The sequence below is a fragment of the Mastigoproctus giganteus genome, chromosome 9 (assembly GCF_048544385.1).
Source record: "Mastigoproctus giganteus isolate SK-2022 chromosome 9, ASM4854438v1, whole genome shotgun sequence".
NCBI classification, from domain to species: Eukaryota; Metazoa; Arthropoda; class Arachnida; order Uropygi; family Thelyphonidae; genus Mastigoproctus; species Mastigoproctus giganteus.
Window position 1 is genome coordinate 83233971 of NC_143583.1, and position 24242 is coordinate 83258212.

Here is a 24242-nt window from a genome sequence, read left to right on the forward strand (position 1 = left end):
AAGATCAAGACGAGGATCAGGTGACATGCACAACTTCCCCTTTCTGTCATGCGTCCCTGAGACAACTCCCTTGTATACATAACTCTACCTCTAAGAAATATGAGCAGAAATATGTCTTCCTTTGCACATTTCAAGTATAGCTGACCACCAGTAATTAATCTTAGCATCCCCACCAAAGGTCTATATATAATCATGGGTTAGTGAAAGGTTCTCTTTAGCATTAGCCTTTAGCATATGGTACAAGAAATCCTGAGACTTTATTTCTTGGCTGCACCAACCAAAAAAATAAAATCCCCTTTATGGGTGGTGGTGTTGCAATAGTAATCAGCCCATATATCCCATCTAAGGAAATCCACTTAAATGCCTTTTCCAGAGGCAATTGCTATTCAAGTATTTTTTGATATTCATGTCTGTTTCTATCCATATACCACCAAACCAAGAAGTAAAATATGAAGATTTAGACAATCTCATTACATACTTAACTTCCTTCTGCATATTATGGGATATGAGTGGACATTATATTCCCTTTAGGATAATATAGACAAAAAACAGACAAGGAAATCTCAGAAAAACTGCTGGACCAGAACAGTCTGCCTTTGCCCGATGATGGATCTTGTACCTATATCCACTTTCCAATAAACACAAGTATGGAAATGGATCTGCTCATTTGTTCACCAGCATTAATTCTAAGTTTTATCTGGAGGATACTCATTGATCACTTTTTAAACAGTGACTATTATCTCATCGTTATCAGTCTGATAAAGAAAACACCTTACTTACCATGGAAATTAAAAAAAGCAAAGGGAACTGGGGAACATACAAAACATTTTGCTGTGTTAGATTTGCAGATTCTTCAAAAAAGCTGTGAAAGGAGCAGTATTATATATTATGGGACAACTATGCCATATAGCAAAACATTCAGTCTTAAAGACCAGTGCACATATATTCTGCTGTCTCCAGCCATAGTGTAATAGGAACTGCACAGAAGCAAAGAAAGATCAAAACAAAGCCTGGAATGTTTTCCATAAAAATCCTACTATGAGTAATCTCATCCAGTACAAACAAGCTTGGGCAGAATAAGATTCTTAAGACACAAAGGTATAAAAAGCATCCTGGATATGTTTCATATCAGCCAGAATACAAGCAAAAAAGTTGCCTGGAATAAGATTAATTAAAAATGTACATTAAATGTTGCCATATCACTGCTCCCAATGTTATGTTGGGAAGTAAAAGACAGCAGATCCTCTAGAAACAGTTAACTTACTAGGAGAAACCTTTTCCAAAGTATCCGGTAATGCTTCCTGCTTGCCAGGTATTTTGAAAAATACTAAGAACAAACAGAGAAGCACAAACAATTTCTCCTCAAAAGGCAGCCATCAAAATATTTACCCTTTCACAATACATTAACTTCATAAAGCACCATTCCTTTTTGGACAGGACACAGTTGTCACAGACATCCATGTGATAAAGCAGCTCCAGGAACCACCTTGACTACATTACTCTTGCTGTACAATAGAATTTTCATAAATGTTTTTCCAGACCAGTAGTACCATGTAGTTGGGCACGATGCATATTACACTTGTTTTCCCAAAAGCAGATGAAGATCTTGTCAACCTGCCCATTGCCATCCTATTGCACTAGCTCTGCAAAATTTTGGAAAAAAATTATCAAACAAAAACTGTGGTTTTGAGAATAACTGCCAAGATCAACATTAGATCTCAGGTCAGAGTTCATTAAGTCAACTGACGTTAAGCCTCCTTTTTTGAAGTGCTCCTACAAGAAGGAATACCCCAAGGATCAGTTCTCAATGCTGCTCTCATTGCAATTGCAATGTACACCATAGCAGAGCAGCCCCCAAATACAATAAATATCATCCATCCTCTACATAGAGGATATAATCTTCAATTTACTCACAAGTCATTAACTATAAGAAGGTATAAGTTCATAAATGGGCCCAGGTTGATGGGTCCCTTGTTAGTTTAAGATTTTAAAAAAAAAGTAAAGTTTTATTATTAACTTAAGCAGACAAATAGGATATTATGAAATTGTTCGGCCTCAGTTTTCGCATAGCACTGTACTTTTAAATCAAAGTTTCATGCAAGCTCTTGATTATTGGGTCAGTGAGTTGCAGGTTGAGCCAAATTTTTTGCAGTCAAATAGGGTCAACGAAATATGTTCTTGGAATTGGATGCCAGCATGCTTCCATTTATAAGTTAATGCAGTTTGTGTTTTGTGATGTGCCATTTGGATCTGTACATGGAGGTATTGAATCTGTTTAAAACCTTTGATTTCCCTTCCTTGTTTGTTTCTTCTGTATTTTTATTCCTGAGTCATGATTGATATTGCACTAAAGCCAATATCAATTGTATACATGTGAATATCTATAATGGCTTATCACCAAAAAACTTTTATAGAAATCCTAGATTCCAATAGATTTCTAATATTATAATTTCATATTATAAAAATAGCAGCAAATATAATCAACACCAAAACTTATTTGTTAACAATTATTCATTCCCATATTTTCAAGTAGATTCTTTGAAAGGTAAACAAACACTTGCATAACTTTTATGTATAGCAAAAAAAAAAAAAAAAAAACAATGAAAACACAAAACACCAGAACTCTAGAGAAAATAATGTAATTCCATAGTTGCATATTATATTTCAGATTTCTTCTGAAAATGAAATCCTGTTTTACATTTAAAGTGTATTTCAATATATTTATTAATCAATGCAAACCAGCCATGTTCCACCTTATTATTATAAATCTGTACTGAAAATTGTTGTATTAACAACTATTTTCATAGCATTCCATCTACCTGATATTTCATGATTATCTTGTAATGAGGACATTTTTGTATTCTAGCTTCAAAGCTGTCTACATGCTGGTAGAAATAAACATAGCATTTGGTAGTACTGTAGAACATTTAATATACTGTTCAGGTGGTTATGTTTGTTATTCATTCTTTCATCTTACACTTTCTGGGTTTATTTGGCTTGGCATGTGGTTTTATTACATTTTAATGAAATGGTTCCTTTTATTGGAGGCAAGTTTACCGAATTTGTACAAATCACAAATATTTTAAAATTGTCATTGATTAATTCTTCTAGTTAATAAGTGAGTGATTTTATTAATTTGATTGTTAATTTTTGATCTGTGAGAGATAGCCCATTTTTGGTTTTTCTGATACTCTCCTTGTTTGATTAATATTAATGACATAATCAAGGTCATACAATAAAAAATTTTTCCAGCACTGGATGTTTGCAATCTGCAAGGTTTCTACCCTAATACCTCAGTTTGCTTGTCTAAGCAAGCAGTACCTACGAATCAGAATCACAGTAATTGCTACAAACCATGACTATGTAAATAAAATAAATAAATAGCAAAAGTTTTTGTTGGATGAACAGAACTATGCTGAAAAAATGTCTAGAGTTAGGTTGGAATGTGTCTCTGCAATTTTGCCCATTCGCAATGGTTGGGGCTGTATGCTGAAAGCCTCACGGTTTAACTCGAGACTTAGGAGACTCCACAAAACTTTGGTCTCTCTCTTTCTCTCGTGTGGACTGCACTTGTAGGCAGAAGGAATCATCTGTTTTGTAAAGGTGGGATACATTTGAATAAAGATGGTGCAAGGGTTTTTGCTGATATTCAGGATATCTTAAGGGTTCAGGAAACTGCTGGTCACGGAGGACAGAAGTAATATAGATGTTTATCTGATGATGTGTGTCAAAGTAACACGTACAAATCCTTGTTTAGTTTATTTAGAGTCCTTGTTTATTGCTGCAAGAGCTGATATTGGCAAAGTATTCTGAAGGTACTGACATTTTTAAATGAACTGGAATCAAATGTAAGGGAAATAGGCTTAAATGAAGGGAAGTAAATTATACAAGAATGCTTAGTCCTAATTGTGAATACAGTGATATCAGGAATGTTATCATTAAAATGGGTGAATTCAAACTACCGGTTAGGAAAAGTAATGCTGACATAATAGGACTAATGGAAATGGTGTTGCCCCAGAATTGCGGAATGATAAGTTTTCATTATGGTATGTACATTGAAGGACAGGGAAGATAAGAGTTGGTTGGTGGCATCATGCTTATCAAAAGTAGCTTGAGTGTAATGAAAACTTTCACAGATTCAGAAGTTATGCATGCTTATATAGAATCTATGCAGTGAATTAGAAGTAAACATATAGTGGGAGTAATCTACAGGCCAGTAGACTGACGATACAAATGGAATGGTTGAACAAACGTAAATGTCTTGTGGGTAATTTCAGTTTGCCCCTAACTGATTAGAGCAAGTGGGAGTGAAACCCACTGTGGGGAATCAATTTTTTAATCAACTAGATGACTTATTATTTGTATCAGCTTGTCACAGAAAGAACCAACCAGGGACAAGAATATTCTAGGCCTTTCTGTTGCCCACAAACAGACATCTTAAGGGCTTGACAGCACAGAAACCATTGGCAGTAATAGATCACAAAGTTCTAAGTTGAATAATGAGAAGAGATAGCAGTTGTTAAAGGCAAAGGAATTGGTTTTAAATTTCAGATAAGGGGACTATGGCAGCTTAAACTGCTAGGTTGCCTCTGGTCAACTGGTGAGATGGTACATAGTGTGAATGCATGTATAGCATGAGAATGATTCCAAGATGCATGAATAACAAGCTAGCCAGTTTAGAGCAGAAAAAGATGGCATGAACTTTTGTTCCTAAAGGCAATTATAAAGCTCCTGGACTTAATGACATATACCCAATAATTGTGAGGGAGACTAGCAAGAGAATACATTGAACCATTAAGGTTAATTATGAAGATAACTCTTACTGAATTCAATGCTGATGTATTGCCAGTATATGAAAGGCATTTCTACGAGTGAAGTGGATTACCAAACTAGTCAGCCTGATTTCATTGATAGGGAAAATCACTGGGACAATGGATTGGGCTAACATAAGAAGTGGGGTTCCTCAAAGATTGGCATTGAAACCACTTTTGTATTTCATTTTCTTAAATGATATCAACAAAAATGCAAGGTGTGATGACCACTATCTACTCTACTGATCTTGAAGTCAAAATCAGTACAGTAGATACTTGCCAAACAGCATTTCTTCAGGGATGGCTAGGGAAGTGGCAGCTGTTTTAATGCAGTCGAATGAAAGTTTTTACACCTGGGAAAATAGCAACCCCAAAGTAGTAAGACTACATCTATAAAAAGACAGGCAATGCACCCGGTGAGATTGGCAAATGGACATCCATATGGAGAAAGACTTTGATATGTAGACTACTGAGCTTGGCAACTAAGCACCTAATTAGGGTGTGACCTAATTGAGCTATATAAGACTTTGAGGGAGAAAGTAAAATGAATGAGTAAAATTTTTTGCTGTTGTGGATGATTCCCGAACTTGGAGCCATTAATTCAAATTTCAGGGGAAAGAAGTTTAAACTGGCTTGTAGGAAGTTTTTAATTACTGCAATAAGTTGATCCATGGGTGGTTGAGGCTGACAGCTTGAAAAATTCAGAAGTAAGCTCGATAGATCTCCATTTAAGGAGAGGATCTCATAGGTAGTTTATTTTATTTTATTTTTTTGTTGGTGCAGCCAAGAAATAGTCTCAGGCTTCCTTGTACCATATGCTAAAGGCTAATCCTAAAGAGAACCTTTCACTGACCCACGAGTATATATAAACCTTCGGTGGGGATGCTAAGATTAATTATTGGTGTTCAGCTATACTTGAAATGTGCAAAGGTAGATATAATATTTCTGCTCATATTTTTATACCATTGTTTATTTTGCTGATAGAGAAACCAGCCATGGATGCCTTTGAGTATTGGCTGTACTCTATAATCAAAAATTGATTAGTTCAGGTAGAGTTATGTATACAAGGGAGTTCTCAGGGATGCATGACAGAAAAGGGAAGTTGTGCATGTCACCTGAAAGTATGGAGAAAAAAAACACCCGTAAGAAGGGAAAATCAAGAGCAGGACTGATAAGTAAGGAGGTGCAATACTCGGAGGGAGGGGAGACCAAACATGGGTTCTCCGTAACACCACAGAACCAGCCGGATGGGTAAAGTGCCTATCTGGCAACCCGAATGTCGCGGGTTAGAATCCTGCCTCGGGCTTGAATCAGAGTAAATGCAAAAACTTTGGGAGGCGTATTATGACCACAGAAGCCGATGCTCCAACAACTAACAAAAAATAAATAAAATAAAATATCACAGATACAAAAACTCAGGTGAATGTGCATATCCTGATTGTCATAAATATTTTTAGGTTTTTTCATATATATCACAGTTGGCCTTGCATTCACAGCACCCCTTTGTGTGGAAATGGACTAGTCTGTGGTGCCAGTAAAGGCTCATAATTGGAAATGACTGATATAGGATCGTAGTGTGTGCATGTGCACATGGCAATCATCAGTTTTTTTGTCTATGAGGAAGAATGGGTCGGCATAGAAATTGTTCAGACTTTGAACATGTAATGGTTGTGGGGACAAGACATGCAGTTGCTAGTATCACAAGAGCAGCCAAAATGGTTGTGCTCCCATTCTGTGGTGTCATGAGTCTATCATGATTGATTTTACAGTGGTTGAACAACCAACCAAAGGTCACATGTGTGTTCAACACCTGTGGTGACTGTAGTGTCTTGTACCACAGCAGCATTGTTGCACAGTGGTCCTGCTAGCCACCCAGTACAATGTATGGGGGAGGGTGGAGAGAAAGAGGGCGAGGGTAATTATCTAAATGGACTGTCCAAAGGACATTATTTTGTATAGGACACAAGAGGCTGTAAGGAGGTTGGTTCTGATGTGTCTTGCATGGGCACATCAGCACCAATGCTGAGAAAGCAACATGAGGCCATGGCACTGTTGGTATTTAGCAGACTAGAGGCAGTGGTATTATAGTTAGGGGATTTTTTTTTTTTTTGCATGCCTTGGTCCTCTGATCACTGTTAATCGGTGACTTTGATGTGAATGCCTATCTTTCTGTTGTTGCCAACTACGTGTGCCACTTCATTATGGTAACGTATCCAGACAACTGTCTATCAACAAGACAGTGTTCCATTCCACAAGGCCCAGCAGATTGCTAACTGGTTTCAGGAACATGATGAATTCTTCATTCTCCTATCACTCCACTGACCTCAACCCAGTTTGACTGTTTGGGACCTACTGGAAAAAGACACAATGCTATGACCAACCACCTGACAGTGTGGAGGCATTATTGGACGTATATAGCACATGGAGGTACCCCCACAAGGCATTAAGTAGGTGTTGATAATGCAGAGCCAATTCAGTATGTATACGTGAACAGGATGCTGCTTGTGAGGTTCTCTTAGCATACTGTAATTGAACAACCTGAAGAATTAAAGCTCATGACAGAAAGCAAATCTGCAAAGAGTTGCACAAAGTGGTGCAACTGCACCTTTTAGCATTGTTGTAATTGAACAGCCTGAAGAAAGGAAAGCTCATGACAAAGTGCAACTGCAACAGGATGTTTCTTGTGAGGGGCTACAGTGCATGCAATCTAACAGCTATTTGTCACCTTGTTGTAGCGCCTTTGCCAGCATCATCCTGTTATTTTGAATTGTAATCATAAGTTAATAATACACATCTTTAAATTTTTTTTCACAAATAATGTATTTATGTAAATTCCAAATATCTTATCAGTGACAATGGTCTCCTTGTTGTTCCATATAGTTGAATAGGGATTCATTGAAGTTGATGCTTTAGTACCTTTTTTTCAAGTTTGATTACCTGATGAAGTTTTTCTTCAGTAGAAAGAACGAAGTTTCTGTTTTAACACGGATGCTGCACAGATGCAAATAATAATAAAAAATTAAAAAAAAAAAGTGAATGGAACAGCAGTAAAATGAACTATCACTGAAATATGACTAGTGAGCTAGTCGTCAGAGAGCAGAGATGTAGTTTCCAAGGATTCCAGGGTCTTGTCTACAGAAACATTAGGCTCCTCCGTAGCCAGGTGGGAAGGAGCAGCAGTGCATGGCACACGATTCTTGATTAGACCGGGGTTCGAGCCCGTCACCACCAAATACTGAGGATGCGGAAAGGTCAGGGAATGACCACCGCATATCCCAGAGCAATATGGCCTTAGTTGCTAATGCTCCTAAACAACAAACAAACAGGAACATTACAAAATTTTTAAACAAGTTTAACAAATTTCCTTTATTCAACACACTGACAGCCATATTTTCTTGGGCCTTAAACTCTTGTTAATCCCCAGATTACGTAAATAATCTATACCAGATAATTATGTGCGACACTGATGAACATCATTAAGAGGATAGAACAGCAGGAGTAATATTTTTATTGTGTCTCTTGTTTAAAGAGAATATACCAAACTACATATGCATAAAGAGTGTAGATAGTAAAATTTTGGTATACAAATATAGAATCACATTCAGTTGATGAGTATTATTGTATAATAATGGAACTTAGCATATCAATTGTTTACAAAGGAATAAAAAAATCTGAATAAACCTTTTAAAAAATAACTGTCCAACCCTATTTTTATTTTGAATCTCAATTGGCAAACACAAAAGGGGGAGACATTTAACATAGTAATTTGATCTTTTGCTGTACAAATCTGAACAGGTGGTGCTGTACCTACTCTTCCATTGTGACAACCTTATGTGATGTCTTGTGCTTAAACTTTTTAAGGTACATTGTAAAATACAAACTGTATTATCTCATGGATGAAAGCATGTTGGCACATAATCTTGGAAAATAGTGTTTCCAGACTACTTGATCATAAAAGCTTGGTCCAATCATCAACTGTGCCCTTCTCTTGTAAGAATAGTTAATATAGAAATTGTCAGTTACATCCATGTTATATACAGTTCTGTTCTTTTGATTCAGCATGCCATTTTTTTTTTAAGTGAGTCTTTATATTCATTAATCATTATTTACCCCTAGTAATATACCAACAGCAGTATTCAAACTTATCTCAAAATGTGCATAAAATTACTTAGTTGCATATTACACTTAAAGTACATCTGCAAGATAATCTTTTTGTGTACCTCTTAGACTGTATATTCCAATGCAGGTTTTTTACTTTATGGACAAAAGAATATCTTCAGTTCTGATTCAGATTAGATATTTTTTTAAATAGAGGAATTTCATTTTTCTAAGATTTGAAGAAAACTCCATAATTTTTTCTGTTTTCCTCCAAAATACACAGGCCCCCCCTTCTGTCAGCATCTGCAGCTGTATTATATAGCTGGCATATAAATGGAGCGAGATACAAATCAGATGTCTCAGAGTTCAGCTTTGTGTAGGTCGGGTTGTGGTTTTTATGGTAGTCCAGCCACTGATGGACTCTGTTCCAAATGCTACAAAGATGCTTTGAAGAGGAAACAATCAACTCCACCTTCATCTGTTACAGGAACTAGTTCAACAGGTATCTTTTTTTTTTTTTTTTTAATTTTTATATAAATAATCGCATTTAAGTACAGTCGTCTTCTGTCATTAAAGGGGTATGTGTACCTCTTTAACAACAGTTTGAAACCTTTTTGCAATTCTTTGAATATATTCAACTGCTTCTTCCTTTTAGTCTGTTTTGAATGGGGAAAGGGTTAATCCTCTTCAAGTCACTGAATTTAATTGATTAAATTCTGTGATTAAAAAATCAACATGATTAAAAAAAATTAAAAATTTGCCAAAATCATTTTGGTAAGTTGCATAATTCATTTAAGCGACTGGACATCCAGAAACATGGGAGAACTTTGTTTCTAAGAAACAAGAGTGATTAATGGCTTTGTTAATTTGTCTTTTCACATGGCATTTAAAATAGCCAAACTAGGTAATATTTATCTACAATAGTTATTGTAGTATTTGGTTCTCAGAAAAGATAAAGGTGACACAATATAATTTGGCCAAAAAATACATAAAAGGATGACATACTAAGAGTATACAGGATGCCTTAAAAGTCTGGAATCATAAGGAAAATATTTACAGAATAATTTGCATAACTTCCTCCATCTCAAAACATGTTTGCAGTCAAAACTTCAAATAGTTATGAACTCTACAATTCATTGTTGGAGATGATTGAATAGCAGTTTACAAGGTAAAAATTTCTAATTTTACATAACCCCAAAAGGTAAGATCTGGTGGATTGTGAACTCTTTTTACCAGTTCCTTCCTACCAATCCATCCTCAATGTTTTTAATTTTAACAAACTTCCTATGGTTCTAGACTTTTCAGACACCCTGTAGTTAATAAACTTTGAATTTGAAGTTCTGGTTAAACCAACAAATGTGATATAGTAGATGCAAAATATGCTAAGTATATCTACAGAAAAGACAGAAGGGAAGCAGGAGTTATGCTTTTAATTGAAAAACAGACTCAAGAAGAGCTTGTCCAGTAGTATCTGTCAAGATGTTGAACCAGTCTGTGACATAAGTAATTGAAAAGCAAAAATGTGATTGAATGTATAGTAAAGTGCAGCCATTATCAACCCACTGCAGGATGGAATCCTCCTCAACAATTCATGCTGAGGGAAATGGACCATAATCTGCCACGCTGGTCCAGTGTGGGTTGGCAGATCGACCGTATTCAGCAGTCAGGGGCTTGAACCCCGGTCTACTCAAAGAGTGTGCTACTGCACTCCCACTCCTGCCCACTCTGCTACGGAGGCCGGATTGAATGCACACTACATATCAAATGAATATGATAACTTTTTGCAGACAGAGTAAGAGAGCATGCATGAATCTATTATCATAGAAGATTTTAGTAGTTCAGAGATGGACTGGACTGAATGGGCTGTTTGCATAATAACCAATTTATTTATGGATCAACTAATGCATACATCTAATATCAGTTTGTTAGATATGCCACGTGTGAACATTTTTCACCTCATTTTGCTAACAACTCAACTGAAATTGAGGAAATTGTGTTCAGGAACTGTTAGCAGTTACACTTGATCAAAACAATTATGGGAATCACAGTAAATAAAAACCTGTGTAAATACGACATATGTACCTCATGCATAGTTAACTGTTCTGATTAACATATGTCAAAAATAATCAAAGCAGTTCCAAAGCAAGCAAAAGAGTAGTAGTAGTAGGCAAATGATGCAAGCTTGTATAGCATCAGCCAAAAAAAAAAAAAAAAAACACTTTGCCCATTGTACCTTCCAAGAATTTGTCTAGTTCTCCCTTGAAATTATTCAACATATCCGCTTCCACAACAGATGGAAGCCTGTTCCAACAATCAACCACCTGCTGGTTGAAGGCAAACTTTCACACATCTATCCTGCAACCATCCTTCCTCAACTTGAATTTATGCCTCCTCACATGTAGTCTCAGCAAGTGGATGAATACTATTTACATTGTTTATGTAATCCATTCAAGCTTTAAACACCTCAGTCAGGTCTCTCCACAGGTGCCTAGTCTCGAGACATTGCAGTTTGCAGAATTGAAGCTCTTTCTAGGTAAGAGCACCCTTTTCCCTTCACCAATCTAGTTGCCCTTCTCTGCACCTGTTCCAGCAGATCTACATCCTTCCTAAAGTGGGCCTCTGGATCTGTATACAGTACTCAGATGCAGCCTAATCATGGCGTTATACAAAGGGGTAATCATCTCCTTACCCCTGTTAGCAAAGTTTCTGTATATCATTGACAAAACCCCATCGGCTGTCCTGGCAGCATCTCTGCACCATTCAGAAAATTTCATGTCTGAATGCACAGTTATCCCCAGATCTTTTTCATTCTTTACGACCCTGGGTATAGTACCACACAGTTGATAAGTTACTCTGGGGTTACTGCTACCCATGTGCAGCAACTTGCATTTGTCAATGTTAAACTTCAACTGCAATTTCTCAGACTGTCAACCCAATTTTTCTAGATCTTATTGTAGTTGCTCACCCTGAAGTATCAGATTTATGAATGGTTTTAATCTCTTTTATTTCTTTAGTTTTCATCATGGTGCTAAAGTCATTGTCATACAGGCAATGACTTTAGCAACTGCCAGACATATTTTTCACTTGCTATGCATCAATAAAATCAAGGTATCAGTATGTTATTGTGGAATTGTTGTTACTCATTTCAGTGCTGTTTCCAGCTGATTGTCACTGGACATTCTGGATGAGCTGCAGTGCATCCTGCTATGGTGTTCCAAGCATGCTTGGTGGTATTGGGTTGGAAGCAGGGAAGTCAGTCCATGTGGATGAGACCCTTATCTTCCAGCATATATTATTGACCAACTGTGCCCTATAGGATTGAGTGTCGTCATCCATAAGAATGAATTCTGCATATAGCACCAGCATAGGGAAGGATTATTGGTTGCAGGACCTTGTCTTTCCACTTGTGTACAATATGGGCCCCATTCCTAATGATGTACAAGTCTGTACAACAACAGGGAATAGTGCTATCCCTGTGTTCATACCAGCAATCCACTTCTGCTGAATTGGCCATTCCTGATGTTCGTGGACTGTATTTGTTGAACTTGGTAACTTACATCTGTACATTAATCTGCAAATGCATGCTATACTGTGGATTTAATGAACACCAATCTAATAGATTGCAGGGATCCCCTGATTATTTTTATTGGTGTGGTAGCAGTAATGTGTTGTAGTAGGACATATCTGACTAGATTTGATGCAGAATGTAAAGGGAAGGGTTTTAGATTTTGCAAGGGAAATTAATAGAGCACTATTTGAATTCTGGTCAATAGGAACAGCTGCTAACTGTAATAAGTACGAATTCCAAATGTAAAATCTTCAAAGCTGTAATTTTAAAGCAACTCTTCATTATACAGTTATAATGAATTGTTGTTTTGGGAATAGACAAATGAATGACCACTAAACTGATGTATTCAGTAGCAGATAATTAAGTTTCATGGGATGAATGTAAATTATGGAACTTTGTGTATAAATTAATCTGCAATGAAATTCACCTAGTGTGCTGAAGCAGACTATGGAAGTGCTTTGACAAAGAAGGCTGATAGCAATACTACCCTAAAAGATGGGCATTAAACTAGATCTTTTGCATCATTATTTGCATGTGAGCCTTTTAGAAGTGATAGAAAACAAAACTGAGTAGGATTGTTATGTCTAATAGCTGATGAGTATATCAAACAGCTGTACAAAGAAATGGTGGGCTAGCAAATCAGAATGTCTCATAATATGGTATTTGAACTTTCTAGATGTTCATAATTATCTGTGCAGCCATTGCACCCATAATTATTACAAACATGGTGGTGTAGCACCTGACAGGTGTAAAATTTTTTTTTTTTTTTTTTTAATTTCTGGAAAATGTTTGTGGTTTTTTGAATACTGCTTGGAGTATGCCAATGTTTATCTTTTTTTAATGGACTATAGTATTACTGTATGTATTAAGTTTTTAATTAAAAAATATTTTAAAAATGCTTTTTTTTATACCTTTTTATTTTCAAAAAAACAAGTTCTAAAGTAAAAACTGTTATAGTCATAAAATATAAAGAAATTAGCCTTTTCATTTTCCAGTTAAAAATAAAACTATTAAAACATCTAGTGTGTGTGTGTGTGTGTAAGATGCCATTCATTTCATTTTCAACTTTGGCACACATGAAGCGTGCAAAATTTGAATATTACACATCATTAAATCTATATATCCCAGCAATTACACTGGTCGGCAAAAAACCCTTTTGTTTTTTCCCGCTTATAAATTTGATGTTGCTGAATTCAAATATGGCAACTATATTGCTGAAATGCCCACCAAATTTAAGGAAGAAGGGATTAAAGTCAAAAACTAATTTCTTGTAAAAAAAGATTTCATATATTAAGAAAAGTTATATACAGTACTAAATGTTCTTGTTTATACTCTGGCATGACCACCAGGTCAGTGGAGTTTACAATACAATAAATCATCATTACAAACATTAATTGTATTTAGTAGTCACAGGCTTGAACCCCGGTCCACTCAAAGAGCACTTATTTTGTTGTTTTTTACCTTTTATAATTGTTTTAGTGTCGTTATGAGATTCCAACACAGTCTGCCAACATATTTGGACTCCCATTTACCCTGTATCTTTTTTCCATTTGAAAAATATCATGGTGAAACCTTTCACTGTGTTAATTGGAGATGCTCCCAAGTTCTAAAAAAAAAAAAAAAAGTCTAAATGGGAATGTAGGAAATGAACTCTAATGACCTGTTGCATCCCAACTTTCTGTATGCATAATTAGCTAATCCACAATTTCACTGTAATTGTTGTGATTTCTCGTTGCCAAAAAGTTCTGGCTGGTGTTTACGAATGCCTTCCAGGCTCTTATTTCTGTAGCATTTAATTTTTAATAAAGTCCTCATCTTGTAATAGCAACTTGATTTGACAACCCACAAATTCCCTTTTATCTTGGCTGCACTGATTCAAGAAACTTTTGCCTTACTCAGGTAAATCCTTTTTGGTAAATGGATTTTTTAACTTATCCACCAAAAGAGGATATGCTACATTTTTCTGACCTGTTATAGTTTCTGAAAAGGTTGCCCCCCCCCCCCTTCCTTTTTTTTTTTTTTTTTTTTTTTCCCTATGTAGTGGCAATCCTTCACTTGGTGGTCCTACTCACATAAAAAGTAGTGTTTAGTGTATCCACAGATATTTTGTTTGTATTCTCAATAGATATTTTTTTGCAAAAGTACCTATAGGTTCCCATACCTTTCCTTCATGTGAACTGCATATGCCGATGGTATAGTGGATACTTATTTCCATTATGGAGTAAAACTGCTTTCAAACTGACCTTGGACGAATCAATGAAAAGCCCCCACTTCTTGGGGACGTGCTCCAGATATCTCTTTCATTAATTCCTGGATATTGTTACAATAAATCAAAGCACCATCCATGAAAGATCTTTATGGTAGATTGCCTCTTCCTGTAAAAAGACATCTTGACACCCTTTTCAAGAAGATTCCACTGCTGAAGCTGTGACCTTAGTAATTGAGTCTTGGTTTTGGAGAGGTCCAATCTCTGACCAAATCATTCAATTCTAACTGAGTGATTATATGCAGCTTTGCAGTATCAAGATTTAAAGTCTGGAGCTGTATTCTTTCTGGGTTCGGCATCTTAGGAGACTCCTTTTCTGATTCTCAATCAGTCAAGTCCGTAGGTTTCTGGTGGCTTTGGCACTGGCATTGTATCATCGTGAGGAACCAGCCTTAAGAGCACAGGTATGTTGGGATACTCTACTTCAGCATTCCCCAAACTGTATTCTGCAGAACACTAGTGTTTCATCAGATGTGAAAAATTTTAATTAATAAAATAAATTTTGCATATTTGTAGTGTACACCACTTTTGTATCATAATCTTTTTGTTATTAATATACAGGCATGGACTAATAATCAAACAGACTGTGGAACACTATTTTGGCGGGCTTTTGCATAGAGAAGTATGTATATAGGTCTGGAGGCCTCGTTTTAAAAAGGATGTAGAGCTGCTGGAACGAGTACAGAGAAGGACAACAAGATTAGTGAATGGAACAAAGGGTTGCTCTTACGAAGAAAGGCTTAAGTTTTGCAAATTACAGTGTCTGGAGACTAAGCACCTGAGAGGGCATAAATTCAAATTGAGGAAAGACAGTTGTAGGATAGATGTGTGGAAGTTTGCCTTTAGCCAGTGGGTGGTTGAGTGCTGGAACAAACTTCCATCTGTTGTAGAAGTTGATAGCTTAAATAGATTCAAGGCAGAACTAGACAAACATTTGGAGTGAGTGGATGGGTGAAATGAGAGGGGTTGTTTTTGGCTGATGCTGTATAAACTTGCTTTCTTGCATCATATGCCTTTGCTAATGTGTAGAGGTAATGACATCTTTGAAAAGAGTAGCAACAATGTACTTATGCCATTCGTATGCATTTATCTTGGAGTACGTGGGTTGAAGGAGAGGGGGAAGCGAACAGAATTTTCCTTGTATAAATTTTATGTATGATGACATAAAATTTGTATGATGAGTTATTTGAATTTTGGCTTTACGTGTGTTGGAAATAAAGATGCTTTTGGTGCACAGTGTCGTATGTAATAAAATATTAACAAACAGTTCTTTGGCTTCCACTAAACTTTTTCCTTCCTGTGGGATGAAAAGTGTTCCATGACTAAAAAAAGTTTGGGAAATGCTGCTCTACTTTATGCTTGTATTTCCCAGAAAAACAAGAAATATTAGTCATGCAAAAGTAAGTCATTTATGTGTGAACACAGCTTGCGATTTACAATTTTACGTACACAACACTTGTTTACAAACATTGATTCGCTAAAACACTCATTTACTTTGTCCACCACCCACTCTCTGAACACATACACTTCTTGAAATTCTTGCTTGGTGTGGACCCCCCCCCCATATATATATATATATATATATATATATATATATATATATATATATATACTGGTAGAAAAGTTTCTAGAAGGCTTGCAATGTTTCTTGAAAACTCCGTCAAAAGTTGTAGAACATTCTTCAATGTTGTAGAAAGCTCCTGAATGCTCTAGAAAAAAAAATAGATGAAAAGATGATTAAACTAATTACATGTTTTGGTTTTTGGTCATTAATCTACAATATTTTAAAACTGAGGGTGATTAGAACTTTAAGCATCTCAGTTTTTGAACTCATTTTCTAATGAGAATCTGTCAATTATTTTGGGGAGGAAATTGGTGCCAACCAGTGTTTTTGTTCTCATTATTTATTCAAAATAATGATTATTTCAAATGAATCTTTTAAAGAGTTTGCAACCATTAGACACCATTAATCATTAGATTGCTTGGGACAGTTTTATAAATTACCTTTAACTAGAAACAAACAAAGGAAGTTTAAGCTTTGTAGCATCATTAACTGTCAGTTTTCCATACTAATGTTAAATTAAGAGTTAAATGGAGAACACATGTAGTGAGGACTGTGCCTGTTGGGTGCAATCACAGTTAACACAAGGAAAAGAAATTCCAAAGCCATGCCAAGTAAAAATGTTGTCTGTACAGAAAATTAAATTGTTTTTAGCTAATAATTAATGCAGGCTTAATTTTGAGTTGCACCTCACAAGAGTAACTCAAAATTATACAAAAGACACGGTTGTCTTTTGTGTGATCTGGTACAAAGTGCCAATAGGAGGAGGTGGGTGGTGATACAGCGAATAAAAGATTGTTTAAATGGTAGGTGACAAAGGGTATAAATGCCTATTACTCTGAGTGGACTGGACATGTAGTAGTCCCTCTGGGATTCCCTTACTGTTTTTGACATTTGTTAATAAAATTAATGTATAGTCTTTTCAGTTTGATGATCCAAAGATTGGGAAGCAACATATCTTTAACTGTTGAACTGTAGCAAACAAAATGTTGCTTTAGGACAGATTATTTAATCATTCTGAAAACTAATAGTTAAACTGTAAAATCTGCTAACTTTCTAGGTTTATGATAGTGAATCAGTTTTTTTTTTTTTTTTTAATTCTGTTCGACTCTTCTGTCTCACTGTCATAAAATTATTTGTAACTTAGTTTTGCTTATATATGCAGCCTTAATAAACAACTGAGAATAGTTTCCCATAGTAGTTCAGTTAGTCATAAAAAATGCAAATTGTTAGGCAGGTTTTCATTTACAATCATGCAATACATCTTGGGAATGATACCCACTCAATTTAGAAAGTAGTAGGTCAATAAAAGAAAATAAGTGAACAGGTTGGCAACTCCTTTAGCCACATTTCTGGTAGTCTAGATATGAGCCAAAACACTGCCCTCCCTATCAGTAAATTAGTAAGGTATTTTCCTCCCTTTATCAATCACAATTATAGAAGACCAAAGAGAATAGAGTACAGAGCTAGTATAGTATCATGTACATCAGAACAGTCTGATAGATGACTAACTTACCAGTAGTACATATATACATAAAAACACTTACAGTAAAGTTGCTGTGAATATAATGGTGACCAATCCATAAAGGATTACACCACATAGTTCATAGTATAAAAAGTCAAACAGCCTCATATGCTAGAATAGTGGTAACTTGCATCTGGTCATGCAAGTGAAGGTGAGATAGTAGTAAGGATATCAGAGTTTCAAAACTGCATGAATGTGGGAGTTCATGCATAAAGTGCTTCAACATTGGAAACGGCACATCTTGTTGATTGCTGAGGGCCCACTGTGGTTAAGATGTACAAAGAATGGTATTGAATGGATCAAATCACCTCTGGCTGACAGGATTGTAAAGGATTATGCTAAGTGGATGTTTGTGGTGAGTGGAGGGTGCAGCATGCTGTATGGACTCGATGGCAGGTCACTGTGTGACAGTTGACATCACAGTACAGTATGGGGAATGCACAATCAATGTCCCAAATGATGATGCATAGCACATACAGACGTATGGGGCTCCACAACAGACAACCCAAGAGACACCTCTCCTCACTGCTGATTATCATTGTTGACAGTGATTGTTGTGGTGTCAACAATGTGCTGGGGGACTGGAAACAAATTTGCTGATCAGATGAGTCCAGATAACTGAAGCAATGCTGTCTGGTGCCTTCGTGTGTGGAGCAAGCAACACAAGTTCATGGACCCATCTTGCATGGGTCCATGAACTTGTGTTGCAAGACAATGCGCCGTGACATTGGACCTACACTGTGCATGGGTTTGAGGAACATTGTGAATATCACCCATCGTGATTGGCCTCCAAATTCTTCTAACTTCAAGCCAATTGAACACCTGTGGGATGTTTTGGGACAGGAAGTGAGGTGTGTGGATGTGCAACTGTCATCTATTCCAACACTGTGGAAAGCCTTGCCGGCAGCATAGCTGCAGATTCCTATGGACATCTTCAGACATCATGAATTATGACAGGTGATCATAATTCACTGATTACTCATTGTATACATGCTAATAAAAAAAATATCAGTTCTACCAGTGTTCTGCAATTGAGGTGATTTGTGTGCTGATACAATCCAGTAAAATTTTATAGCTTCAAATATTGAATACACTGATAGGAAAGCTGTAAAGCTGAATAAATTTGATAAGTTGTGGACTTTGTTAGCTACCCACCAAATTATCATGAATGCTTAAGACCAAAGTATATTTCCTTATGTCATTCAAAAGCCTGTTGGCTCCAAACAGAATTCATAGGTAGCAAATTGCCATCTAATGGTGCTGTTTTTTGAAACAGATTGAAATGAGTTATTTAAAAAAAAAAAAAAAAAAAAAAAATCTGGTACTAAAGATTTTATGGTATCATTTCTTTTATAATAATGAAAGAAAAGAGAATTTATGTACTGTGGATCTTGATCGGGAAACTGACAGGTGCACAAAGAAGCTTGAAATATAAATTATTCTCAGTTAAAATCTTTGTGCTCTTGACGGCCAAATCTAAGCAGTGCTATTGTTATAAACTTTTGCCAAACATTTCTGAAGAAAACTGTCTGCAATAGTGTGTTGTCAGCAAAATTTGGTTTTTTACTTATTTGTGAAGCATTTTTAACAAAAACAAAGCTGTTTTGGCAAAAAAAAAAAAATTTCCTTCTGCTGACAGTTGCTGATTTCCAGCTTTTGCATGCCGCCTCCGTAGCTAGGTGGGAAGGAGCAGCAGTGCGTAGCACACGCTTCTTGATTAGACCGGGGTTCGAGCCAGTCACCACCAAATACGGAGGATGCGGAAAGGTCAGGGAATGACCACCGCATATCCTGGAGCAATATGGTCTTAGTTGCTAATGCTCCTAAAAAAAAAAAAAAAACCAAACCAGCTTTTGCAAGACAAGTTTAGAGCTGTGCTATAACATACCTGAACTCTGGATTTACGACAGAAAATCTGTCTTTTAATCAGTCCTCTCTTGATCTGTCTCACCATCGTGGTACAGTTGTATAGTTGGTTTTTTTTTCTTTTCAATTTTGCAAATTTCTATTTATTTTAACAAACTGCCCATCAGGTGTGCTCCATAAAATATAAATGTGAAGATATACACAATATTTTCCACATATTGTAAAATCTGAAAGGGGTAACTAGTTTACTCATGTAGATGTATTTCACTTTCGGGCAGCTGGAAATACATTAGGCACAATTAAGCTTAATAGAAAAAAATGCAAAATTACATGTTGCATTTCATGGTGGTGATGTCCTGTCTGCTTATGTTTAGTTGTATCTTTTGTTATAATGTATAATCTTCCTGTGACTTGTGCTGATCATTCCTGGTGTTTTTCAAAATTGTTTCCCAATTACAAAATGGGGGAGGGATTGGTGTGGAAGAACAAACACAACAGGCATTATTACTGAAATTACAGGGATAGTGAAAAAGACAGTTTATAACTCTCAAAAATTGACAACTTTTGACTGCTGCAGGTGATAGTCAGTGATTCCAGTTGGTTTTCCAAATCATGAAATCAAAGCCAGCTTGCTTTCAGTCAGTGCCAGCAATGAAAGATGACTACAGGGTGCAACATTGGACATTTATCTCAACAGCCTGAAAGCATATAGGATTGCATTAAAAAAAAAAAACTACCTGATGCTTAGTGTTATGGTGAGGAATGTCTCAAAATATAGGTGATAACTTTCAAGTATTACAATGCAACATTATACTGTTGGCATTCGTAGTGAGCAGACATGTTTTCATAGTGTCCCTAAGGCTAAAGTACAGGGAGACCATAGTATTTAGAGAGGTTAGATAATTGCTTTTAATTAATTTCTTTAATATATTGTCAAGTTTTTTATATATTTTGTTCTTTCTTTTTTTGTGTAATAGTTTGTAAATTTAATTTTTATAATATAAATATAATTTTTTGAAAGTTACTTTTTGTGATATTAAGTAAATTTAACAATGGTTGTGACACAAGATCCACCTGAACGCTTCGTCAGAGGATATCATGATTTCATCATTTGCCGAACCTGTGGCATTTATTCTAAAGTCGAACCTAGTGGATAATCATAGCTCACCTGTGATTCTTCTTTTCTTTGTCACCGTTGTATGGCATGTACCAATCTAAAGTTAAAATTTGGTGCATTGCTGGAAGAATTTGAGTCGCTGAAAAAATGGGTGCTTGCCCTCATGAATAATACAACTGGGAGCTTGTCAAGGACTTGAGACTAGTAAACGGGATACATTTAAACAAAGGTGGTGCAAGGGTTATTGCCATTATCATTAAGGATACCTTAAAAGTTCAGGGGAACTGCTAGTTTAAGGGGACAAGGGTAATATAGATGCACGTTTATCTTGGTCACAGTTACGCTTGCATATATCTAGAGTTCTTGTTTGTTACTGCAACAAATCATATTAGCGAGATGTTCTGAGGGCAGAAGTGTTTCAAATGAGCTGGTAGCTAATGCCAGGGAATCAAGCTTAAGTAACTTCAAGGGGTATGTCTGGATAGTTAACTATACAAGGACACCAAGTTTAATTATTTATACAATAATGTCAGAAATGTCTTCAATAAAATGAGTGATGCTGACATAATAGTGCTTACGGAAACGTGGTGCCACCCGGAAATAGGGGATGATGAGGTTCGGTGCAGTATGTACAATGTATTTAGAAAGGATGGGGCAGATAGGAGTGATGGGGACATGCTTCTTATCAAAACAGTCTGAGCATGAGTAAAGCTTTCCCTGATTCAGACGTTTCGCGTGCTAGTGTAGAATCTATGGTAGGAGTAATCTACAGGCCAGGTGTTTATGAAAATTTATGAGATTCCTTACTTGTGAATGGAATGGGCAAGTAAGTGTGAATGTCTTATGGGTGATTTTAATTTGCCTCTAATTCATTGGAGCAAATGGGAAGGAAACTCTACATGGGGGGGACAATTTTTAAATCAACTAGATGATTGTTATTTGAATCAACATGTCGAGAAAGTACTAGGGAAAAGAATATTCTAGCCCTGATCATTACCCATGAACCAGATGACATAATAAGGCCGAAAATACAGGAACCAATAGCAGGAAGTGATCAGAGTTCTACATTGGATGATGAGAAGCGAGGTAGCAGTAATTAAAGGCAAGGGAATGGTTTATAATTTCAGAAAAGGAAATTACAATGCCTTAAGGTGCAACATAGCCTCTATTAAATGGGTAGATATCGCACAGAGTGAATACAGTTATGATAATATACCTTTAAAACATTAATCAGAGAAGCCGTGAATGCATATATACCATTAAAAAAAAATTCTCTACGAGGAAGATTTCAAGTTGGATGGTGCCTCCGTAGCCAGGTGGGAAAGAGCAGCAGTGCGTAGCACACACACTTCTTGATTAGACCGGGGTTCGAGCCCGTCACCACCAAATACGGAGGATGCGGAAAGGTCAAGGAATGACCACCGCATATCCCGGAGCAATATGGCCTTAGTTGCTAATGCTCCTAAAAACCAAATAACAAACCAAGTTGGATAAGGAAGTTGCCATATTACCTGAGAAGAAAAAGATGGTGTGGAAAAGTTAGAGCAATAAAAAGTACCGAAGCCTCTAACAGCTACAAATTGGTCTATAATAATGCCACAGAAAAGGTTAGGCTGGCAAAGGCAGATTATGAGAAATTATTGAGAAATTGAGTAAGGATAAGGAATTCTTCACATATATAAATGCAGAGGAGGACAAATTAGATTGGACCCTTATGTAATTGGCATGGGATAGTATTAGATACCCCAGCTGTGAAGTTGCAGATGAACTCAACAGTTTTTGCATCGATATTTACAGAAGGAAAACCCTTTGTGTCAATGAGAAATTATGGACGCGAAGTTAAAAAAAAAATATTAGCATTAGCAAAAGCACATGATGCAAGGAAGCAAGCTTATATAGCATCAGCCAAAAAACTCTTCTGATTTCAGCCATCCACTCGCTCCAAATGTTTGTCTAGTTCTGCCTTAAATCTGTTTAAGCTATCAACTTCTACGACAGATGGAATTATGTAATTAATGATCCTGAAATTTCACATGATTATTTAATGAAAAAACTTTCAAGCCCTACAGATGAGTAAGGCTCCTGGGGTTGATGGCATATACCTTGTAATTTTAAGGGAGGTAGCAAGTGAATGCATTGAACCATTAAAGCTAATTATGAATCCAGCATCATCGGACTCCAGAGAGATTCCGTTGGATTGGAAAAGGGCTGATGTTTCGCCAATATATGACGGCTCTAAGAGTGTAGTGGAAAATTACCGACCAATTAGTCTAACTTCAGTTGTAGGGAAAATCATGTTTAACAAATTTGGTTACCTATTTTATTTAGATTTCAGCAAAGCATTTGACTCGGTCCCTCATGAGTGCTTACTTTATAAGCTGGGGCAGGTTGGAATCACAGGGGGGAAACCCTAAGATGGATAGTAGGATGACTTCAGTTGAGGAGGCAGAGAGTTGTGATAAATGGTTATTCCTCAGATTGGATTCGTGTAAGAAGTGGAGTTCCCCAAGAATCAGTATTGGGACCACCGTTAGTTTTGATTGTCTTAAATGACTTCGATGAAGAGATAGAGGGAATGGTGTCTAAATTTGCAGATGATGTAAAGATCGGTAGAGTAGTTGATGATCACCACCAAGCAGAGCTTGTGCAGAGTGACCTAGACTTCAGGAATTGTCAGAAAAGTGGCAGCTATACTTTAATTCAGCAGAATGCAAGGTCTTACACCTGAGGAATGGTAACCCCAAAACAACTTATACACTTAATGGAGTTGAACTAAAGTCAATAGTGGAAGAAAAAGAGTTACAATGCAGTCAGACATGAAGTTGTCTGTCCTATTGATGATTTATAGAACATTTTCTAATAAAGATAAGGACATCGTAATTTTATTATATAAGGCTATTTTTAGATCACATTTGGAATACTGAGTTCAACTAAAGTGGGGGAGTTTAGACTGGATTGTGGGAAGCTTTATTTTTGCCAGAGTTATAAATTACTGGAATAAGTTACCTACCGTGGGTGGTTGGGGCTGACAGTTTGAGGAAATTCAAAGATCAGCTGAATAGTTACCTATGTGAGGAGGGAAATGCATTAGTTGTCTATTTCCTTTTCTTTTATTAATTATTAAAACTAAAAGTAGAAAAGCATAAGAATTAATTTCAAATTCCTTATGATTTCCAATATGAAATTCATGATGGATATTATGGAGTAAGTTGCTAGCTTAGTTCTTCAGTTGTTTGTTGATGTATAATGAATTCTGTTACCTTTAATACCAGATTGAGTTTGTGAATCAGGTGAATGATAAAATGAATTGTTAGTCAAATGTATAGACTAATTTTGCAGAGCAACAAAACATTGTTTTCATGTAGCAATTGGCAGATCATCAGTTTTAAAGTGAGTAGCAAGTCTTTGCAGACCCCAGATCAATTCGTTT

At 36.3% G+C, this 24242-nt stretch overlaps 1 protein-coding gene across 6 annotated transcripts in view; it reads left to right on the forward strand.

The window, feature by feature from the left end:
- Positions 1–24242, forward strand: part of drn (zinc finger AN1-type doctor no) — a 112516-nt gene that overhangs the window by 62702 nt on the left and 25572 nt on the right. For all 6 annotated transcript variants that reach the window (XM_090381504.1, XM_090381500.1, XM_090381499.1 and 3 more), the window contains one exon: positions 9193–9411. In XM_090381504.1, coding sequence (XP_090237630.1) covers positions 9243–9411 — 169 coding nt within the window. In that variant the 5' untranslated portion in view covers positions 9193–9242. The remainder of the gene's footprint in view (positions 1–9192; positions 9412–24242) is intronic.